This window comes from Trichosurus vulpecula, chromosome 2 (genome assembly GCF_011100635.1).
Source record: "Trichosurus vulpecula isolate mTriVul1 chromosome 2, mTriVul1.pri, whole genome shotgun sequence".
Lineage (NCBI taxonomy): Eukaryota > Metazoa > Chordata > Mammalia > Diprotodontia > Phalangeridae > Trichosurus > Trichosurus vulpecula.
Window position 1 is genome coordinate 356,454,391 of NC_050574.1, and position 19,333 is coordinate 356,473,723.

The window sequence follows — 19,333 nt, forward strand, 5'->3', positions numbered from 1 at the left end:
GGTTTACCAGGATTTGACCTCTGTTCATGCTACAGCTTATTGGAGCCACAGGTGAGAGTTGGGTGAAGGTGCACACCAAAGACAGATGAGCAGCCCTGAAAAGGGCTTGGCAAGCTCTCATACCAAAAGGTGCTAGACCTCCCTGAATTCTCCACCTACCTGGTACATAATAAGCACTATGTAAATGCTAGCTTAAATTATTATTATCTCGAAGTAAAAATGGGGAAAGAGGAAATACGTTTTTCAAATTCCATGGTTTAAAAATGAGTATTGAAATAGTTTCAAGTACATTTTTCTTTTTTAAGTGTTCAAAGAAAAGAGGGAAGAAAATATTTATATAATTTGAGGCAGGACAAAACTAATCTATAATAGCTATAATTTTTAATACTTTGAAAAATGAGTATGTCTTAGCGTGAAAGGAATTTGATGTTTATAAACTAAATACTGTATTCACATTTAATTTAAAATAGATTTTTTTTTCTTAAGACAGCATAACTGATTAAGGAAAATTGATCCCCATACAAAGGAAAATGGGAAACTTTAAATAATCCATAGCAGTATAGACTTTTAAAATGCTAATAAAAGCTTAAATCTTTAAAAGCTAATACTTCATGTAATCCAAATTATGGTCATCACATTTATGTGAGACATTTGCAACATGTATTAAGTAGCAAAGTAATCTTGTCGGTATCCTCGTGTGACATATGTTGGGTAAGTACTAGATTGTACTAGAAATGCATTAACTTTGACTTTGTCTCATTTCAGGAACAATATGAATTGTATTGTGAAATGGGCTCTACTTTCCAGCTCTGTAAAATATGCGCAGAAAATGATAAAGATGTGAAGATTGAGCCTTGCGGGCACCTGATGTGTACTTCTTGTCTTACTGCATGGCAGGTATTGTCATGGTTTCACTCAGTTTTTTCATTGACTTCTATCTTATATTTGCTTTCCATATTATCTGTTTTTGTTTTGTGGTAACTTATTACACCATGAACTTCCTATGTCCTTAAAAAGAATTTAAATTTTTTTTAATCTTCTCACCTTAAGTATTCATTTATATTCCAGGTTAGTTTTTTCACTTTTGATCTGTTGTATTTTTCCCTCTTGTGTGGCTGTTTTCACTGATACTGGTGATTGTTGTTGCTTTCCCTAGGGAAAGGAAGTAGAATTTCAAATATGACATCACCAAGTCAGTACCAAGCATACAGCAGGTACTTGATAATGCTAGTAGCTAGTGACAATGATGGTATGCTCCTGAACTTAGCAATATTTATACTTCCATTGACTTTTAACTACTTCAGGCAGCTCAGTGAAAGAATGTTTCTATTTCCAATTATATTTTATATAAAAAAGGAATATAGGCATCATTTTTAGTGATAATGTAGAAAACATTGAAAATGGCTCTATCCTTAGTAGTAACTAGTTTGGGAGGAGGAGAAGGAAGATAGAATTAAGCTCAGATTGTTTTAGCGTGAAGTTCTCAATGATATCTGAGCTGATATTTTGCAGGATAAGGATTAAATTGATAGGAAACCTTTGAATTTATGGCCTTCAATCAAACACTTTTCTCAGACAATAAAAATAATATCCTTTTGTTTCTTCATTGTGAGACATTTTTTCATGTCGTATAGTCTCCTGGACTGGAGAGACATTGAAGATCAAAGTTTATCCACCATTAGATAGGGCCTGTTTTGTTTCCTCTCCTTCCTGGGGTACTGAATGCTGAGCTACCACTCACTCTATATCCAGCCTCTTTCTTTTAGCTTAGAAATTGATAGCTTCTAATCAGTTTGTGGGCAAAATGTTTACCTCTTTACCACATGAGAATTTGGCTGCACAGAAAGCCTACTCTTGTTATACTGACTATTATCATGAAGCAACACTGAAGTAGAACTCTGAAGCTCACAACAGCATGGTGGAATTTCTTTTCTTAATCAACCTTTACCATATAAATCAGTGTAGTAAACTTTATGTATTTGCTTGCCTACAGTGATTTAAATTATGTGTTGAGTAAAGAGAGAAAATTGATTTAATTTATTTATTTTTCCCTCTTTTAGGGAGGATAGTACTAGTACTTGAAAATGTGGGGCCTGAATGTAATTTTTTTTTAAAAGCTATAAATTTGTCACTTGGTGGCTTCATTGTTGCAAAAGACACCAGAGTTGTTCCCAGTTGTTATAACTGTGACATTGTTTTCTATATTACTATAACTCTGATATATTTCCATTTATTCTCCATCTGGTACAGTTTATCTGCTAATTAATCATTTCCCAAGCCTCTCTGCTTTTTATTATTACTGGAGTAGTTTCATGTGAAGACACAAAGTTGGTCAATTATTTACATTCAATAAGCATTCTTTTTCCCTCCAAAGTACCGTTCTATATTATGTTTAGAAATTCAAGAAATTTGTAAACTGTCAGTCACTGAAAAACAGATATTTGAGGAACAAATGCAGAAAAAAGCTACAGAAGGATCAGAACTAGCAAAACATAGAATTATTTAGGAATAGTTCAAAGTAGAAATATAAACTTTTTGTCCATTGACAATTATAATATTGATTTTATTATAATTTATTATGATGAATATTATTTCAATATACTCACCTTTCGTATTGAGATTTGTAACTAGCATAAAAAGTCACAACTGTTGTCATTTTCTGAGTTGTTTGTATAGTAAGGTCAGTGTAGACATAAAATTGCGGTATAAAGTAAATGGAGGCACAGAATAAGGAATAAGAATGGAATCCTTTGGGGGAAGGAAAAAACAAATGAGTATTAGAATAAGAGTTTATAACTAGTCTAAGCATCTAAGACTTAGTGATCATATAGGCCCACTCTCTAATTTCAGAGATGACGAAAGTGGGGCCCAGAGTGTTTCAGTGACTTGGCCGGATGGTAAGCCTGAGACAGAAACCCATGGCCTTGACTAGAAATGTATTGTTTTTTCCATTATGCAGCACTGACCTCTCTACTCTTGTAGTTCAGTCATACAATTAATACCCAGTAAGCTTTTCTTTCAAACTATATTGGACTTCTTATTCCTGTTGCCCAGAGAAGTGTCCATCAGCTAAATCTACCCATTCTCTTATGGACTTCGTGTTTCTTTGATATTCTTGGAAAGCTGCCTTACAAACCTTGGGATCTGTTCTCTGCCCCTCCCCCACTCCCTTCTTTATGCTAGGTATACTAAGTTTGTGTTATTTTCTTCAAGTCTTTTTTTTTTCACTTGCCACACTACTAAGTCATTTTTATCAAATCCTTTTTTTCCCCTTGAATCATTACTAGCGGCACAAAAACTAAGACCAACCCTGCAGTATCCCAGGGAGTCAGCTTTTTAGAGATTCCTTTGCGATATTAAAGGAGGTCACACTGAAGTGGTCTATATCTCTCGGGGATATTGCTCTCCTTTTTCAGTATCAGAATCCCTAAGTGATTATTAACAGAAAGAGTACTTAAGATTATATTTTAATTCCAGACCGTTTCTTTTTCTAATGAGTTTCTACATGCAGGTTTTTATGTCCTACAGTACTTATGCTTCCCTGGTATGTAGGCACTGGGTTGAGAATGTTTTTCCCATCATTCTGTAAAGTCCTGATGTCACACCAGGGTTTGTTTGCAGAAGTGTACGATTTAACTGAGTGACCAGGACATGGTAATGTCTCCTGAATTTTAGTGGTGGATTGCCACACTTTATTTTCTTTTTCCAACACCTTGGGTGAACCTTCAAATTCGCTGTTATAATTAAAAATAAGCTTCGGTAGAAGTCCTGTGTGTTATGCCAAGAAACTGGTAAATCGGTCGGAAACAGAGGAACAAGAATGGAAAACACTATGTTTTCTACCAAAGGACATTTATTAGCAAATCACTCTTCAGATGACAAATGCACACTAAGTTTTCTTCCCATTAGGTGCTACACTTTCAGCTTAATCAAACTTCATTGAGAATTTAACTTTTGTATAATTAATGAGAAAATGAAGAAACATACTGTAGCAATGTCAGTTTTACAGGCTGCAAGTGGTTAGTGTTTAATTGCTGTCATGATGGCTCATTAGTCATGCCTCAGGAGAGGTTTCCTATACTTTTTTTTTGCCTCCATCTGAAACATCTGTGTTATTTAATAAATGGAATAAGCAGGCCTGAGTCTGCACAGAATACTAAGTGAGGTGTCAGATAATTTACCTCCCTAGAGACTCTATTTGATACAGTTTCATTCTGGATGCTTCATTTTGATTGAACTTTTGGCAGGAGGAGCAGTGGAATTTGCTTCCATTCCCCCAGCTGAATCAAATACTAACTAAGAGGCATTTTTTTTTCTCAGTGATAATTTTTATCTCCTTTTCTGTAGTATCATGCTACTATGGAACAGTGAAGTCCCATGTCAGTATGGAATGAGAATATGTGCTTCAGTGTTTTGCCTTCTATTAAGGAGAATAATTCACTTATGTTTACTTTGGAGGGTACTTTAAAATTTCCCCACACAGTAGAAATAGCTCTTTCTAAAAGACATTTGCTTCCAAATGTTGAACACATATTAATGTTGAAAACTTTAATCGATGTAGAAAAAAGCCCCAACAAATTTCAGTTTTGATTGTTGCTGTCTATTTCTAAAATACTTTATGGAAATATGATTTTTAGCCTCATCAGTCACTAAGACATTTTTTATCTACAACTTATCTATATGTGATATCTAGATATATAAATGAGATGTGAAAGAGTAAGAAAGAGAGTGAGAGAAAGGAGGGAGGGAGACAGAGAAAGAGTGGGTATGTAGGTGGCTAACAAGTGTCATGGAGACCTTGTTCTGGTTAAGATAGCTTAAATGCTCACCTATCAGAGCCTGGAATCTGGGGGTGGGGGGGGGGTGGAGGGGATATGATAGTGGCCAGAAAGATCTTCTTTTGAAAAAAGTGGTATACTGTAGTAGAAGGATGCTGAAGTTAGAGCCAGAGGAACCGAGCTTGAATCCTGCTTCTGCTAGTTACTACCTGTGTGACTTCGCTGAAGTCATTGAACTTTCTTTGGCCTATGTTTCCTAGTCTGTAAAATGAGGGACTCTTCCTTCCTTCCTTCCTGCCTTCCTTCCCTTCCTCCCCCTTTTTTTGTCTTCCTTCCTTCCACTCTCCTTTCAGTCTCTCTCTCCACCTCCTGCATTCACTTCTACTCATCTGCAGTCTCTTCCACTGTCTCCTGCAATCTGTTCCCCTTTCCTGTAATTTTTCAAACTCCCCCCCACCCCATCCTCAAAACTGTTGGATTCTTCCCTACTGCCTCTGTACAAAGTGAGGATTAACCTATCCTTAAAACAAAACAAACAAAAAGCTCTTTCCCTTCACCCTGTCACAACCACAAGCCTTGGCCCTATATCTCACCTTCCTTTCAGTACCAGTCTTCTAGAAAGCCTTTTATATTTTGCTGCTTCTACTTTCTTAACATTCAGTCACTTCTCAGTTCCTTGAAATCTAGCTTCTTACAACTTTGACCTTTTAAGCTCCAAATCCTGTGCCTTTGCTTAGTCTTTATTGTCCTTGACTACTCTGTAGCTATTAAGATCATTACCCACCCTCCTTCCCTGCCTTTTTTCTTTCCTTCCTCTCTTTCCTCTGCTGTCCTTCCCTCCCTCCTTCCTACCTTCCTTTTTATTCTTTTTTTTCTCTTAGCTTCTGTTGCCCTGCTCTGTTGTTTCTCTTCCTGTCACTCTTCATTTTACCAAAATTCTCTCCGGTGTCCTCTTGGGTTGCTTTGGGAGAGATATAGCTTCCAGGAATAAGCAAGAAATTCTACTGTCTTTACTTTATAGCTGGACTATTATGTTCAGTTCTTAGCTCCACATTTTTGTAAGTACATTGATAAGTTGGATTAAGTCTAGGGGAGGACAACCAGAATGGTGAAGGATCTTGAGTTCATTAGTTGAAAAAACAGGGTATGTTAAACAGGAGAAGACGAAAGTCAGGAGGGTTGTGATAGCTATCTTCAAGTATGAAAGTCTGATTTGTGATCTTTGACTTGTTGGATAATTCTCTAGAGTGTGGCTGAAATGTTCCATGCTATGCTCACTCTGTTAATGATGTTCCCCAAACCCAGGTGGCCTAGTCATTCAGTGAAAAGGCAGTGCATTATTGGGTTCACACTTGAAGATATTCCAGCTTAGTGAGCACATTTCCAGAAGTTGTTTTTCACTGGCATAGCCATTGTGAACCCAGGGTCATCTCCGTGCCACAATGACACGGCAAGACTTCTTGTCTTTCTTTTAATCTTTTGACTCTCACAGTTTCTTATCTGGCCTTTGATTCTCAGGTGATGTTTCATCAAAGTATTGTAGTAATATTTGCATATCCTTTTGTTCTTGCTTTTTTTATTGCAAAGAAAAAGTATCATGTGAAAATATGTATTTTAATTTTATGATAAAATAAAGTGTTTTCTGGTTGTCTAAACTATATTTCTTTTGACTTTGAAAAGCAATTCATTTTTATGGTGCTATCCTTTTTTCTCCAAAGTAGAAGTTTTAAAAAGTATGTACCTTTCCCCCTCATTTCTTCCTTTGTCCAGCTAAAAAAGGGCACTGTGAATTTGTGAACATCTATGAACCTCTATTCCGTGCTTACCAGGAGTGTGCTTAGAGTACCGAGTGTATTCAGGATTTGATGGGCATTGTCATTAGTAGAGATTTACTTCAAATATTTGAATGTTTAGTATATGAATTTACTTTAAAACTTACTAAATGATTTTACTGATGGTATTTTTCATTTAGAAAGGAAAAAGGGAATATGTTCACATTTAGGTCCAAGTGCAGATGTGAGTTAGTATTTCCATCATAATGACTAGGCACTTGACATAAATAACATTTCCATACTCATAAATTATATGAAAAAAGAGTTATTTTTCCTGAAGTTATGTGGTTGCATTTTTACTTAATAATTTTTCGTTACCAAGACTGTCATGTATTCAGCAAGATGGAAGTCTTCCTCTTCCAGCCACCCCACCCATAAAATCTGATCAGGTTGTTCAACTTGCAGACAGTCCCCAAAACAATAATACAAGAAGTGTAAATAAAACTACCAAAGCAAGAAGAAAAGAATAAGTGAAAAAATAAATTATCCCATCTAAAGAGACCATTAAAAGGAGGGAAAAGAGAAAGGCATTCTTTAAAAAAAAAACAAAAACTGTTGACAAGAGCAACGACAACAATAGAGAGACAGTTAAGGCATTTCTTCTTAAAAGTAGAGGAGACAAAGATGAAAGTGCAATTTAAAAAATTGGAGTAAAGACATTAAAAGAGTAGACTTGAAACATAATGAACTAAAACTTTCCTTCCCTATACTCCCATACTTGAATCATTGTGTATTGTGGAACTGAACTGCAAAATGAAAGGTTAAACAGACGGGAAGTGGGGATGTGAAAATTAGAAGGGAATGTGTAATGCACTCTAATCAAGTTTGTAGAGGACAAATGAAGGTCAGATAGTTCTTGTACTCTCATTAAGAGAGGAACTATAGGAGAATTGGACAGGTAACAAAGAGAGGGGTTGAAATCAAGAGATAAAAGGGGGACATTTCAACCCAATTCAGGGAAGGGGTCCCACTAGTAAATGCCTTATTGGAAGATTGAGAACCATATAAGCATGCAGTCTGAAGGAGTTTGTCCATAGTACATTACTTCCTCTGAGAGACTGTTGTACCTTCATACAAAACATCTTTCCTTAAAATAAGGGAAGTCCCAACTCCTGGGGGCAGTTGGCACCCACAAGTACGGGAGAGTGTGGACCCAGAGAGGTGTTTGGGAAAGAGAATGATTATGGGGAGGGCAGGGTATAGAAATGGACCACACAATTTAGAACACATGAACATTTCTACCGTAAGACAGTGCTTCTACAACCTCCTTAATAACCTCATAAATAATATTTTAAAGAATAATCTACTACAGATGAGAAAAGGTGAAGGGACAAGATCTAAAAAGGCAACAATAGAGATTTGTTAGAAGAGGGAACTGATACATGAAACTTAAGAAACTTGAATTCAATGAGAAACAGAGAATAAAGACAGAATATATAGGTTTATGAACCTTGGGTCAAAGAATAAAAATTTTAAAAAATATAGAAAGGGAAGATGATAACTGAAGAGAATAAGGAAATCCTTTTAAAAATGTGCAGAAAAGAATATTAGAATACTAGAAAATAGAAGTAATAGAAGGAGAGGAGGAGTGGTTTCGAAGAGAAGGGGAAAGGAGGAAGAATTGGATAACTTAAAAGAAAAAAAAAAGTAAGTCATATACAACACCAAAACTAGGGAAAGGGAGGTGGGGGTGGACAGAGCCTGTGAAACTAGTTACATTCAAGTACCTTAAACAAAACTAATGATGAAGACAAGGTGCTGGCTTAAAAGAGAAATGGGAACAACAACAAAAAAAAAAGACCTTAATTTAAAATTAAAACACAAAGGAAGGAACCCATAAACTTATTTCTCAAAATTTTAAATGTGAATAGATTAAACAATCCAGTAAAACAAAAGAGAGTGATGGATTGGATAAGTAAAATCCCATGATCTCTTGATTGAAAGAAATATATCTTAAAAACAAAAACATGTATAGAATAAAAATGAGAGGATCGATGAAAATTGACTATGCATCAGGAGGATTCAAAAAAAGGGCAAACTGTAATCTTTTTTTTCTTTGTCTCATATAACACAGAGTATAAAAATTCACAATATAAACTATGAAACAAAAAAATGACATTAAAGGAACTATAAACAACACACTGATATCAGCATTAAACATATTCATCAAATTCTGTATCATTTAAATTCATAAAAAAATAACCAAATTGAAAAATATAGATAGCCAAAAAATCAGAGTAGGATACTTTCATGTTTTTCTCTCAGAGTCCGACAAATCTAACAGAATGAGAAACAAAAGGGATTAAAAAATATTTTAAAAAATTCTGGATTAATTATAACTTAAAGATGTATGGCACCTTTTAAATGGCACCAGTAAAATTATGCAATTGTGTGTGTGTGTGTGTGTGTGTGTGTGTGTGTGTGTGTAATTTGTCAGTACCACATAGCACTTTGACAGAAATTGATCGTATATAAAGGCACAAAAAAATTTCAAATAAATGTAAATACCAAAACACTAAACATATCCTTTATGGACCATAACAATGAAAAAGTGGTCATTTCAGGAAGTACAAGCAAAAGACACAAATCTAGAAGAAGACTTAATAACAAAACTATAAATGGTTGAAAAGATCACCAGTTTGTTTTGTGGTCACCTGAAGTCCTAAAGTGAAACAAGTTTTTCAACACAGTATAGGTTTGCAGAAACGAACCCCTACAAAAGGGGAATGGGTACAGGGCTTTCTGCCTCACTAGATTTGTAAGATGATTTTGAATTCCGTAACAGGCTATTTGCATCATTTAAGACAACAGTAATTTCTAGAGGCATACATTTGACCTATTCTTTTTGTATATGTGTTTAGTCAATCATTCAGCAGAATCTGATGCTTATTTCTCAAATGATAGTCTATTAAATTATAGCTTCACTGAATTTCACAATAGCATAGGCAATTTCCAGAGAAAACCTTATGAGGTAGATAATTCCCATTAGATTAAATACCATTATAAAGACATTTTCTGTGTATTATAAAGTCATTGTCATTGTGATTGGCTTGTAATGACAGTGCTTTCTGCTGTACAATAGCTTAACTATACAGTAAATATTTCCTACCTGTGGAATAACAGGACTTTCCAATAAAGGCATGTGATACTATGTACTTATATTTCTTTGTGTGTGAATAGAAATGAGCTGAGTTGAGTGAGTGAGGCACTGTGATGTAGCAGAAATTCTTTTTAAGGAGTGCACATATCCTGAATTTTATTTTGCCCCAGTTAGACGTAAACTAAAGAGAAAGTGATTACTTACTCTAAATGAGGGGTGTTCAAGTTTCATTTCAGTAACAAGGCTATTGCTAAAAAGGAAAAAAAAAGATTGTATCAAGTGAAGTCCCAGGATAAATATGGAAGTGAATCTTTAAACCAATTTACCACCTCTTCAGTTTCTTTAACATGGTACAATGTCTGTAGGCCTTAGGGCTAATATCTTTAATGTGAACATAATTATTATTGTCTCTGCCTAGAAGGCATGATATTTTTTTTTAAAAACATTATTTTCTATCTCTGTGTCTAAATTCAGTAGTGAAAAGTTGCTTGCATTCCTTTCCCCGCCCACACCCAGTAGGGTGATTAAAGTTAAGTTTGCTCCCTGTTTCAAGGCTGCAACCTTTCTATAAGGTAGTAGTGTAAAACTTCCATTCTTTTGCCCATTGTGGACTTCATTGAGTTGTAGAAGATGAATATAATAAGTTTGAGGCAAAAAAAAAATTGGCAATTCCTAGCAGAATTGATCCTTTCTCAGAAGTTCTTCAATAAGTTTGAGTGGAATTTCTTATTTAAAGGTAAGATTTGAAGTGAGGCTAATGTCATCCTATGTAACATTACCTCCCAATTGAGTATGTCAAGATGACAGACATTGAATTCTGGAACTATGATTTTACCATTGTTCCTGAAATTGAAATCCTATTTCTTTGTTCTTCCAGTGTTTCCTTGTAAATCAAGATTTAAATAGACCTAGATCTTGGAAGGTGATATATTTAGAATATGACTTAAGCTATAAATAGGAAGACTTTATATATCAGATGTTAAAATCCTTTATTGTTGCTATTATTACAGCTTGGTTCATTGTAAAATTCCCATCTTTTTGTTTAATTTCTCTAGTAACTCTATCAGAATATGTTTTAGTTATTTTAAAACCTTCCAAACTCAAAGGTTTGAAGCTCAGATCTTTTGATTGTTTTTTAAAAACATCAAAGCCTTTAGACACATTGTTATTTCCCTAGGATTTGTCTTTGAAGTTGGAAATACATAAATTTTATCATACCTTTACAACAATAGAATTTTTACCATAATTGTGCATGTTATGCAAAGGCTAATGATCTATTTATTCTTTTGTTCAGGAATCAGATGGTCAAGGCTGCCCTTTCTGCAGATGTGAAATAAAAGGAACTGAACCTATCATTGTGGATCCTTTTGATCCAAGAGATGAGAGCTCCAGGTGCTGTAGCATCATAGATACCTTCAGCATGCCTATGCTGGACTTGGATGATGATGATGATCGAGAAGAATCTTTAATGATGAATCGTTTGGCTTCAGTTCGAAAGGTAAAAACTGTATACCGTGGTCTGTAATGGAATGTTACCTAGTAAAACACAGCTTAAAACTTGAGATAAAAGCAGATTACATAATTAGAAATGAGATCTTTGACATGCCTCATGAAGATTTTAAATCAGAGTTGCCAAAAGGGAAATCTTTTTTTTTAATTGGACAGAACTTCAATTTGTACATTCTGAGTCAAAAAGAGTTCACCTGCTTGTCTGTGACTTCTGATCCCATTTGAGAAACGAAACCAAAAACCTTTTATGGAACAATGGGGTAATTTAAGTCTGAGAAAAAAGTGTCATGGTGAACCACAAAAAATTCATCACCAAGGTTGTTCTGTGATCGTTAATGTTAGATAAAGCCTTTGGTGAACTCTAATACATTATATCTTACTTGGCCAACCTAATCTCTTAGGTCAACTTTCCTGTCACTCTTAGTTCTGACTGCCTAAATACAGTATGCCTGTTGGTCAGCCCTTCTGACTAACATACATGTATGGTGACCTGCTTGTTCCTTCTGGTTCTTGGATAAGTAACCACTGCATATAGATCTTTTGAGATTTATTCCTAGGATTTGCCTAAAACAGTACTAACTTCGATATATACAACAATAAAAATGGGTACGAAACATGGGGGAAAAGAGCAGCATGATGGAAGAGCGGGTATTAGACAAAGATCAAAATGTAGAGAAAGAGTAAGAGTGAAAGGGGAAGATAAGTAGGCAAAGATAATGAAGGCAAAGAAGGGAGAGACAAACAGGTCACTTTGGTTGTTCTCCTCAAACTTGGAACCCATCATAGATTTACGTGTGATTTGGTCTACCCAGTTGACTTTTAGGCTTCCCATCAAGGGACTAACAGGTTTTTGTTTTGTTTTGTTTCCAGTTGCTACTGATTGCTCACCCAAGAACTACTCACCTCACTCCCCACCCCCAACCTCATAATATTCTTAGTCCCTGGCAGTCTTTGAAGTTATGCTTGAATACATTAAAGTGTTAAGCACTGGAGACGATATCCTACCACTGAAAGCAAAACTAAGATATTAAACGTGCTTCAGTCAGATTTCAGATCAATTGCCATTTAAAGGGACATATCTTTAAAAAAAAAATTGGACAAAACTTCAGTTTGTATTTTCTAATTCAAAAAGTTCACCTACTTGTCCATGTGACTGGTGATTCTTTTTGAGAAATAGAACTAAAAAACTTTTTTAACATGTTAAATTTATATGTAGTAATAGTTTTCAGTCCTAAGGCACCCCTTTTCATTCACAGTCATAGAAAGTTAGGTCTGAAAGAAACGTTAAGAGATTGTTGAGTCCAACCTCTTCATGTCACAGAATTGAAAACTGAAGCCTAGGTTGTTATTGGTAGTGCTAGTAGAACCCGGGTTATGTGATTCCCAATCTTTCTAGGACATGATAATGTCTTAAAATATATATATATATTTTGATTAGTTTATTCAATCTGAGCTTTTAAAAATAGAACATTTCATTATTTTTTTATGCACTTTTCTCCATAACAATGATTGATATGTTTAATTCCTGTTCCTACAGACTCTCCCATTCTAAATATTGGCATTGACTTGTTATATTCTCATTAGATTGGCTTTTCCAGCCATCTATCCTCACTTTCTTTAGTCACTGTTTTCTCTTTGTCTGAGTATGTGAACTAGAGCTCTTTCCTAAAGATTTGTCTGATATTGTTTCTCTAATTTCATAGGATAGGGATCCATGATTTTTTTTCCAAAGCTCAGAACCCCTTTTGATTGACTCCTCTTGCCCTTTCTAGTAATAACTAGTTCTACTGATAACTAGTTAATTAGTTATTAAATTATCAGTTTCCCTCAATAACCCTAGCCGAGCTGAATAACTTTTTTGTGTTGTCTATAATAACTGTTAGATGCTTAATTTTCATATTCAGTATTTTGACACTTAAGTAATACCACTCATTTAAGTGTTCAGTTGTATATTTCTCTTTTCCAATTAATTAATTAATTATTTTTTGGTTTACAATGCTTAGTTCCACAAGTTTTTGAGTTCCAAATTTTCTCCTCCCCCCTTTCTCCCCACCCCCCCAAGATGGCATGTAATCTGATATAGGTTCTACATATATCTTCACATCAATCAGTTGTATATTTCTTATCTTTTATATGTTTTGTGTGCCCAGTTCCACCCTCATGGATAGTAGGTTCAGTGAGGACAGGGACTTTGTCCTTTTTTTTTTTTTTTTGACCTCCTACATCTTCTAGCACAGTCCTGATCATATAGAGATGCTTGGGGAATTGGATTTCAGTAGTAGATTTAGTCTACTTGAATTGGCTATTGAGTTTTCTTCACTGAGGTAAGCTGCCCTTTACTTGATACTTTCCATCCACGATACAATCAGTATAGTAACTCCTTCCACCCCCGTAAAGCACAACCCGTTGCCTTCTCATTCTAGATATTTTTGTTCATGTCAAATCCTCCATAGGGGACCTACTCAGTGCAGGTGGGGCCATCTTCTATGTCATTTGGCATTTTTTAGATACCAGCATAGCATTTAGCCATCTAGCAAGTTGTCCTTTTCCCCTCTTTACATGCGTGAACCACCTCTTTGTATGGCCATATGTATCCTTGATGACCTGATGAGTATTTAAGTATTTGAGCACTGTGTTTTCATCAGCGTGGATCCTGTCTCCTTTGGTACAGCTTGAACTTGCCCATGTCTTTTTTTTCTAGGTAAATTTTTTTTCTTTTCTTCTTAAATTCTTCATAGAGCATCTACTTAGTGCATTGTTGACCTTGCTATAGGACTTATAATTCTTTAGGTACCATTGTAACACTTAGCTATCCATTTTGTTATCCCTTCTTCTTACTACGTGGTCATCCTGCTTCTTTTTCTGACCATACACTTCTTGCATGATATATCTTATACCATTTCTTACACCTTATTCTTAGAAATGTGCAACAATCTTATGTCTTTCGTGTGTCTTTCCATTACACCTGGAGTCTTCCACAGTTTTGATTTTTTGGCAATTGTAATGATTAGCAGCCAGGGAATAAAGGGTTTTTTTTAAGCTTTATTTCTTCTAGAGATCTGCAACAGCGCAAATGAACTTTCAAGTGGGACTTAGGAAATTCAACTTTGTGCCTACTCTCTACAAAAATCATTCTTTGGGAGTCTTACATTGTAAAATACAAATGAAAACACATTACTAGATGGTTAGTGATCAAACAAGTGACTTTAATAGTGTGATCATTTTTAACTCAAGGCAAAGTGGGAGGAAAGATATTTGAGAGAGAAAGGTGGTTGTTTGCCATCCACCTCCACCATCATGCTTATTATCTGGTTATGTCCATACTAAGAGTGCCCTTCATATTGTTGGATACATTAAGAATCAGAAAATTTGTCAAGCTAGCACAAATGGTTGCTGGGGCTTAGATCTCTAGACTCAGTAGCTAGGATTCTATCTGTTCTACCTTTCTGCCTCACTGTATAAGCAAAGGATATTATTCTCTTTCTTGAATCATCAAATGCTTTTTGTTCAGCTCAATCTCGTAGCTGAAGTGACACACATATTATCGGGTATTCATTTTGGCATGAGATTTCTCCAATCTGTAGCATCATACTCTCTGGTTTGTGGCTCATTCTGTTGGCTTCATTTTTAAAAATGTCTTATCCCCTCAGTGGTGTGTCAGTCAGTGTCTTAATCATTTACTCAGACTGTTTCATTTTATTCACCTACCATTTCTACTGCTCTTCTCATCTTCCTCCTCTGTCAAGATCAGTATTCTCAATTTGCAATAAAAATATGCCTTCCTGTTGCAAGCGTATTGTTTTCTCCACATTTTTAGTGCCATCATCATGCCATTAGGTGTTACCTGATAGAATTCTCTAGACTTCATTTGTAGAGTTCAATGTGTCTCCTTTTCCGTGGCAATGTTCAGTGCACAGAGTTTATAAACAGAATTTGTTTTTTAAAAATTCCTAAACTGAGAGTAAAGCAGATTTTATAGTTCATCTTGTAATGTGTATTTAAGTAAGTGCAATATATAGCTGTATTGTAGCCCAAATGGGTTTCTTTCCTGGAAAAAAGCTGTATTACTATTTTTATAATTGGAAGATGATACAGATTTTTTTCCAAGAAATCATACAACCATATGTGTTCTGGAGATGTCAGGATTCACAGGATAATTGGGGCTTGATGCTGTTTAGTGTGTCAGTGGAGGACTTCAAGAAGAGTCTGGGATACTGCCAAAAGTAGTGCTACTAATTTGTTAGATTACATTACTCCTTCTGACTTCATACACATTCAGTTAAAAGAAGGTTTCCTGCTGATACTCTGTCTTTGGCTAGTACATAAATGAAATCCAAACCACTTAACATAGCAAATATCTTTGAGAATTTTTTTTTGCCCACTAGTTTTATCAGCACCCTTACATGGGGAAATTAACACTGTCCCCATTTGCGTTTGAAAATTTTTATTTGTATTGTTTACTTATTCTTATGCTTTCTAGTGTACCTTAGATTCATCTAGGGTTTCTTGCCTTTTATATTATGCAGCAAATTTTGAGATAAACCATTCTACAATCTATTACATGTTCCCCTTAGAACATGGGTAAGAAGCATAGTTTAATCTTTTCTTTATGCTCAGTCATCAATATGATCATTATTATACAGGTCATACAGTAGTATCCCCGTGTATTATAATATATGGAATGCAATGTGTCTCTATACTCAATGCTTTAAAGTTGACGATTTTGCTGTTTTCATTTTCTTCCTCTCTTTTCTGTCCTAACCTTCTCCATTTCTCTGAGGTAGTAAGATCTGGTAGATCTAGTAGAAAGGAGGCTTGGGTTCAGCATTCACCTTTATGCTTACTATCTTTGTGACCAGAGACAAGTCATCTAACGTCTGCGTGCCTTCATTTTCTCATCTGGAATAGGAGTGTAATAGCTGTACTACCTTCCTCTCCATGCTTTTGGGAAGAAAACTTTTTGTAAACCTTAAAGGGCCATATAGATGTGAATCATTTTGATAACTAAGGAAAAATTCCACATTGCCAGGGCAAGAGAAGCAACTGAAGTTTTTAACTTAGTATGATTTTGCACTTTCTCACATAGTACTAATTGAAGTGAAGGCACTCCTCTCTTAATGGAATAAAATAAATAAGCTAACCTGATCTCCTGTCTCACATTCTGCACATCCTAGCCACGTTAGACTCCTTGCTGGTTCTCCTCACTTGCCTCTCCGCATCCCCATCGTTTACTCAAGTTATCCCTCATACCTAGACTGAGCCAATTCCTCTCTCCTGCCCCACCCCCATTTATACCTTTTGAAATTCCTTTCTTTAAAGCTGTGAAGCTTTCCCTGATCCCATCTTCCTCATCCCTTCCCAGTTTGAAGTGCTTTCACTTTGATCTCCAAGAAGAAATTATTTGTCCTGGAAAGGTTTGGATTAAATGGTCTCAGAATTCCCTTCCAACTCCGAAATAATGATTCTGTGATTCTCTCTCCTCAGATATTTCATAGAATTTTGTTTGGAGCTGTCATTTGCACTTATGATGGTTATTTCTGGCTCTGTTCTGGATCTTTGAGCTGGTCAGAAGTCTGACCACTAAATAAGTAGAACATTACAGAGTAAAAAATACACTTTCTACCAAAACTCATTCAGTGTAGTTGGCTCTCTTATTATTACATGGTGAAGGTAGCCTATGATAATTCAAAATAGTAGGTTGTAGAAGCAATTTATATTTGAGTTTTGAATATACTATGTTTTATTTACCTACCCGATAGTGCTGTTCTTAGGCTAAGATTAAAATTAAATTTGAATTCATTGACGAGAGAGAGATGGCCAATGAGGATACCAGGTTGAAAGAAAAATATCCATTAGGATTAAAAAGTTGGGAGAGTTTTCATCATTATCAGTGGTTAGTTTACTTGAATAAAGATGAAAACCATATCTCTAAGAAATAATCCTGGGGTGTAGTTTCATTACATATATTCTCATAATTATCGTCTTTTTTTGTGAACTGTGGTTATCTTGCCGGTGATGTGTTCTTCTAATTGCTGATTAAAAAAAAAAACTAATAAAAAGCAAATTCTCAAAAAAAAATAGTCCTTTGCAATTATTATATGATATGTATCTAACCTATTCAAATATGAAAGTACATTTTAGCTAATAAGAAAAATGGAGTTAACAATTATTACCTTGGAGAAGTCTTAATTCCATGATTTTTATAATATTCTTTACTTAGCTAATGAGATGAGATTTTATATTCTCTCATAACAGTTTCCATAGCCAAAATACTGGTAGTTTCTCACCCAGATTTTGTCATTTCCATCATAAACGAATGTGTGAAAGCTTTTCAAAAAGAAAACAAATACTCATTAAAACAAGGATAAAGATGATTCAAATTCAAATCAATCTTAAATTATTGTTAATAGTTACAGGTGTGGGATCTCTAGAATCTCTTATAGTTCTAATATTCTGATACTTCCTTATGATGAATGTTAGACCATAGTCAGTCAACTAGCATTTATTAAGCACCTATTATGTGCCTGGCACCACATGTGCTAAGCTCCTCCTGTGTATTTATTCTCAGATCTAGCTTGCTAGCTTATATCTGAGAAGCTTAGTGTAGTATTGAAATGAAAACAGCAGTGGATATAGAATGAGTCATTCTGACACTATGTCTGTAACTGGACAAATAGCTTAAATTCTTTGACCTCAGTTTCCTCATTTGTAAAATGAATGGATGTTTGTAATTTATTACAGGAATAATGGTAAAATAGTCATGCAGTTTTTTATAGCCTTGTCCACAGCCATACTTTATGTTAAAAAGTTGATTAATAATTTTCTGATACCCCTTCCTTCTTCCCCCTCCCAAATGTAGAGAACAAGCTTCATTGAAGACATTCCGGATATGATTGTCTTAAATACATCATGCTCCAAAGGACTTTACCTGCGATTTATAATTGTTTTGTTAGCATCTAATTTAACAGTTGAGTACCATGCATTAATTTATTTTAGAATTTCACACATTTCAAACCCCACCTGTAAGTTAGCATCCCAAGTAACATTGTTACTTGCCCTAAGCTGAACTCTAAAAATGTATATGCATATAATTACATAATTGGGCCACAGTGCCAGTTCTGCCACTTAATAGTTATGCGGCTTTGGGCAAGTCCTTTTCCTAGACTCCTTCCTTGTAAATGGAATGAGAGGTTATAATCACAGTCTACTTTACAATATTGTAATAAAAGTATTTTGTAGATCTTGAAGTGCTTTCCAGGGTGGGAGTATGGGGAAAGTTCTAGAGCTAAGGCAGTATTTTTGTTGGGAACTCCTAGCATATAAACTAGTGATGCACATCATCAACATAACTACAATTTATGGTCTTCGTGATTTGCTTGGAGTACCGATAGTGGCTTACTCATGATCACTACTTGTCAGAGTACCTGTCAGAATCAGGATTTAAACCCTTAAGACTAACCTTGCACCCACTATGATATGCCATCTCTCTTAACCATTATATAATGGTTCTTTATCTCATACAACAATCTTGTTATTTGTGTCCTCAATGACTATAAGGATATAAATGATTAAGACAGTTTGCCTCTAAAAACTTTATGGTCTAATAGGGGATTTAAGACATGCATATAAATATCTACAGCATAAGACAGAATATGTTTATATATATATGTAATGTATGTATGTATGTATGTACGTATATACAGGGTGTCCATAAAGTCAATGTGCAGTTTAAAATAGTTGTAACTTTAAATTGCTCCTGGACTTTATGGACACCCTGTATATACATTGGAGAGATACAAACTATAGGTGTGTACCTAATAAATGTTTATCGAATGAATTGAATGAAAGGTGTTTAGAGGGAAGATACATTCAATTGCAGGAGTCAATGAAGACTTCCTGGAAGAGAGGTACCATTTGATCTTGGCTCTAAAGAAGAGGTAGAAAATGGATATATGAGATGAGTGAGATTGAGGAGTTGAGAATGACATTGAGTCTCTGAGCCTGAAAGACTGGAAGGGTAGTAATGCCCTTAACAGTAAAAAGTGAAGTTTTGTAAGTAATGTGATTTGGTTGTGGTGGTTGTTGGGTAGAGATGATTTCTGTTTCAGAAATGG

The 19,333-nt window shown here is 35.1% G+C and overlaps 1 protein-coding gene across 3 annotated transcripts in view; it reads left to right on the top strand.

Moving 5' to 3' along the window:
• The window catches only part of CBLB (Cbl proto-oncogene B), a 229,127-nt gene that overhangs the window by 136,734 nt on the left and 73,060 nt on the right, over window positions 1-19,333 (top strand). For all 3 annotated transcript variants that reach the window (XM_036745974.1, XM_036745975.1, XM_036745976.1), the window contains exons 9-10: window positions 766-897; window positions 11,005-11,208. In XM_036745974.1, coding sequence (XP_036601869.1) covers window positions 766-897; window positions 11,005-11,208 — 336 coding nt within the window. The remainder of the gene's footprint in view (window positions 1-765; window positions 898-11,004; window positions 11,209-19,333) is intronic.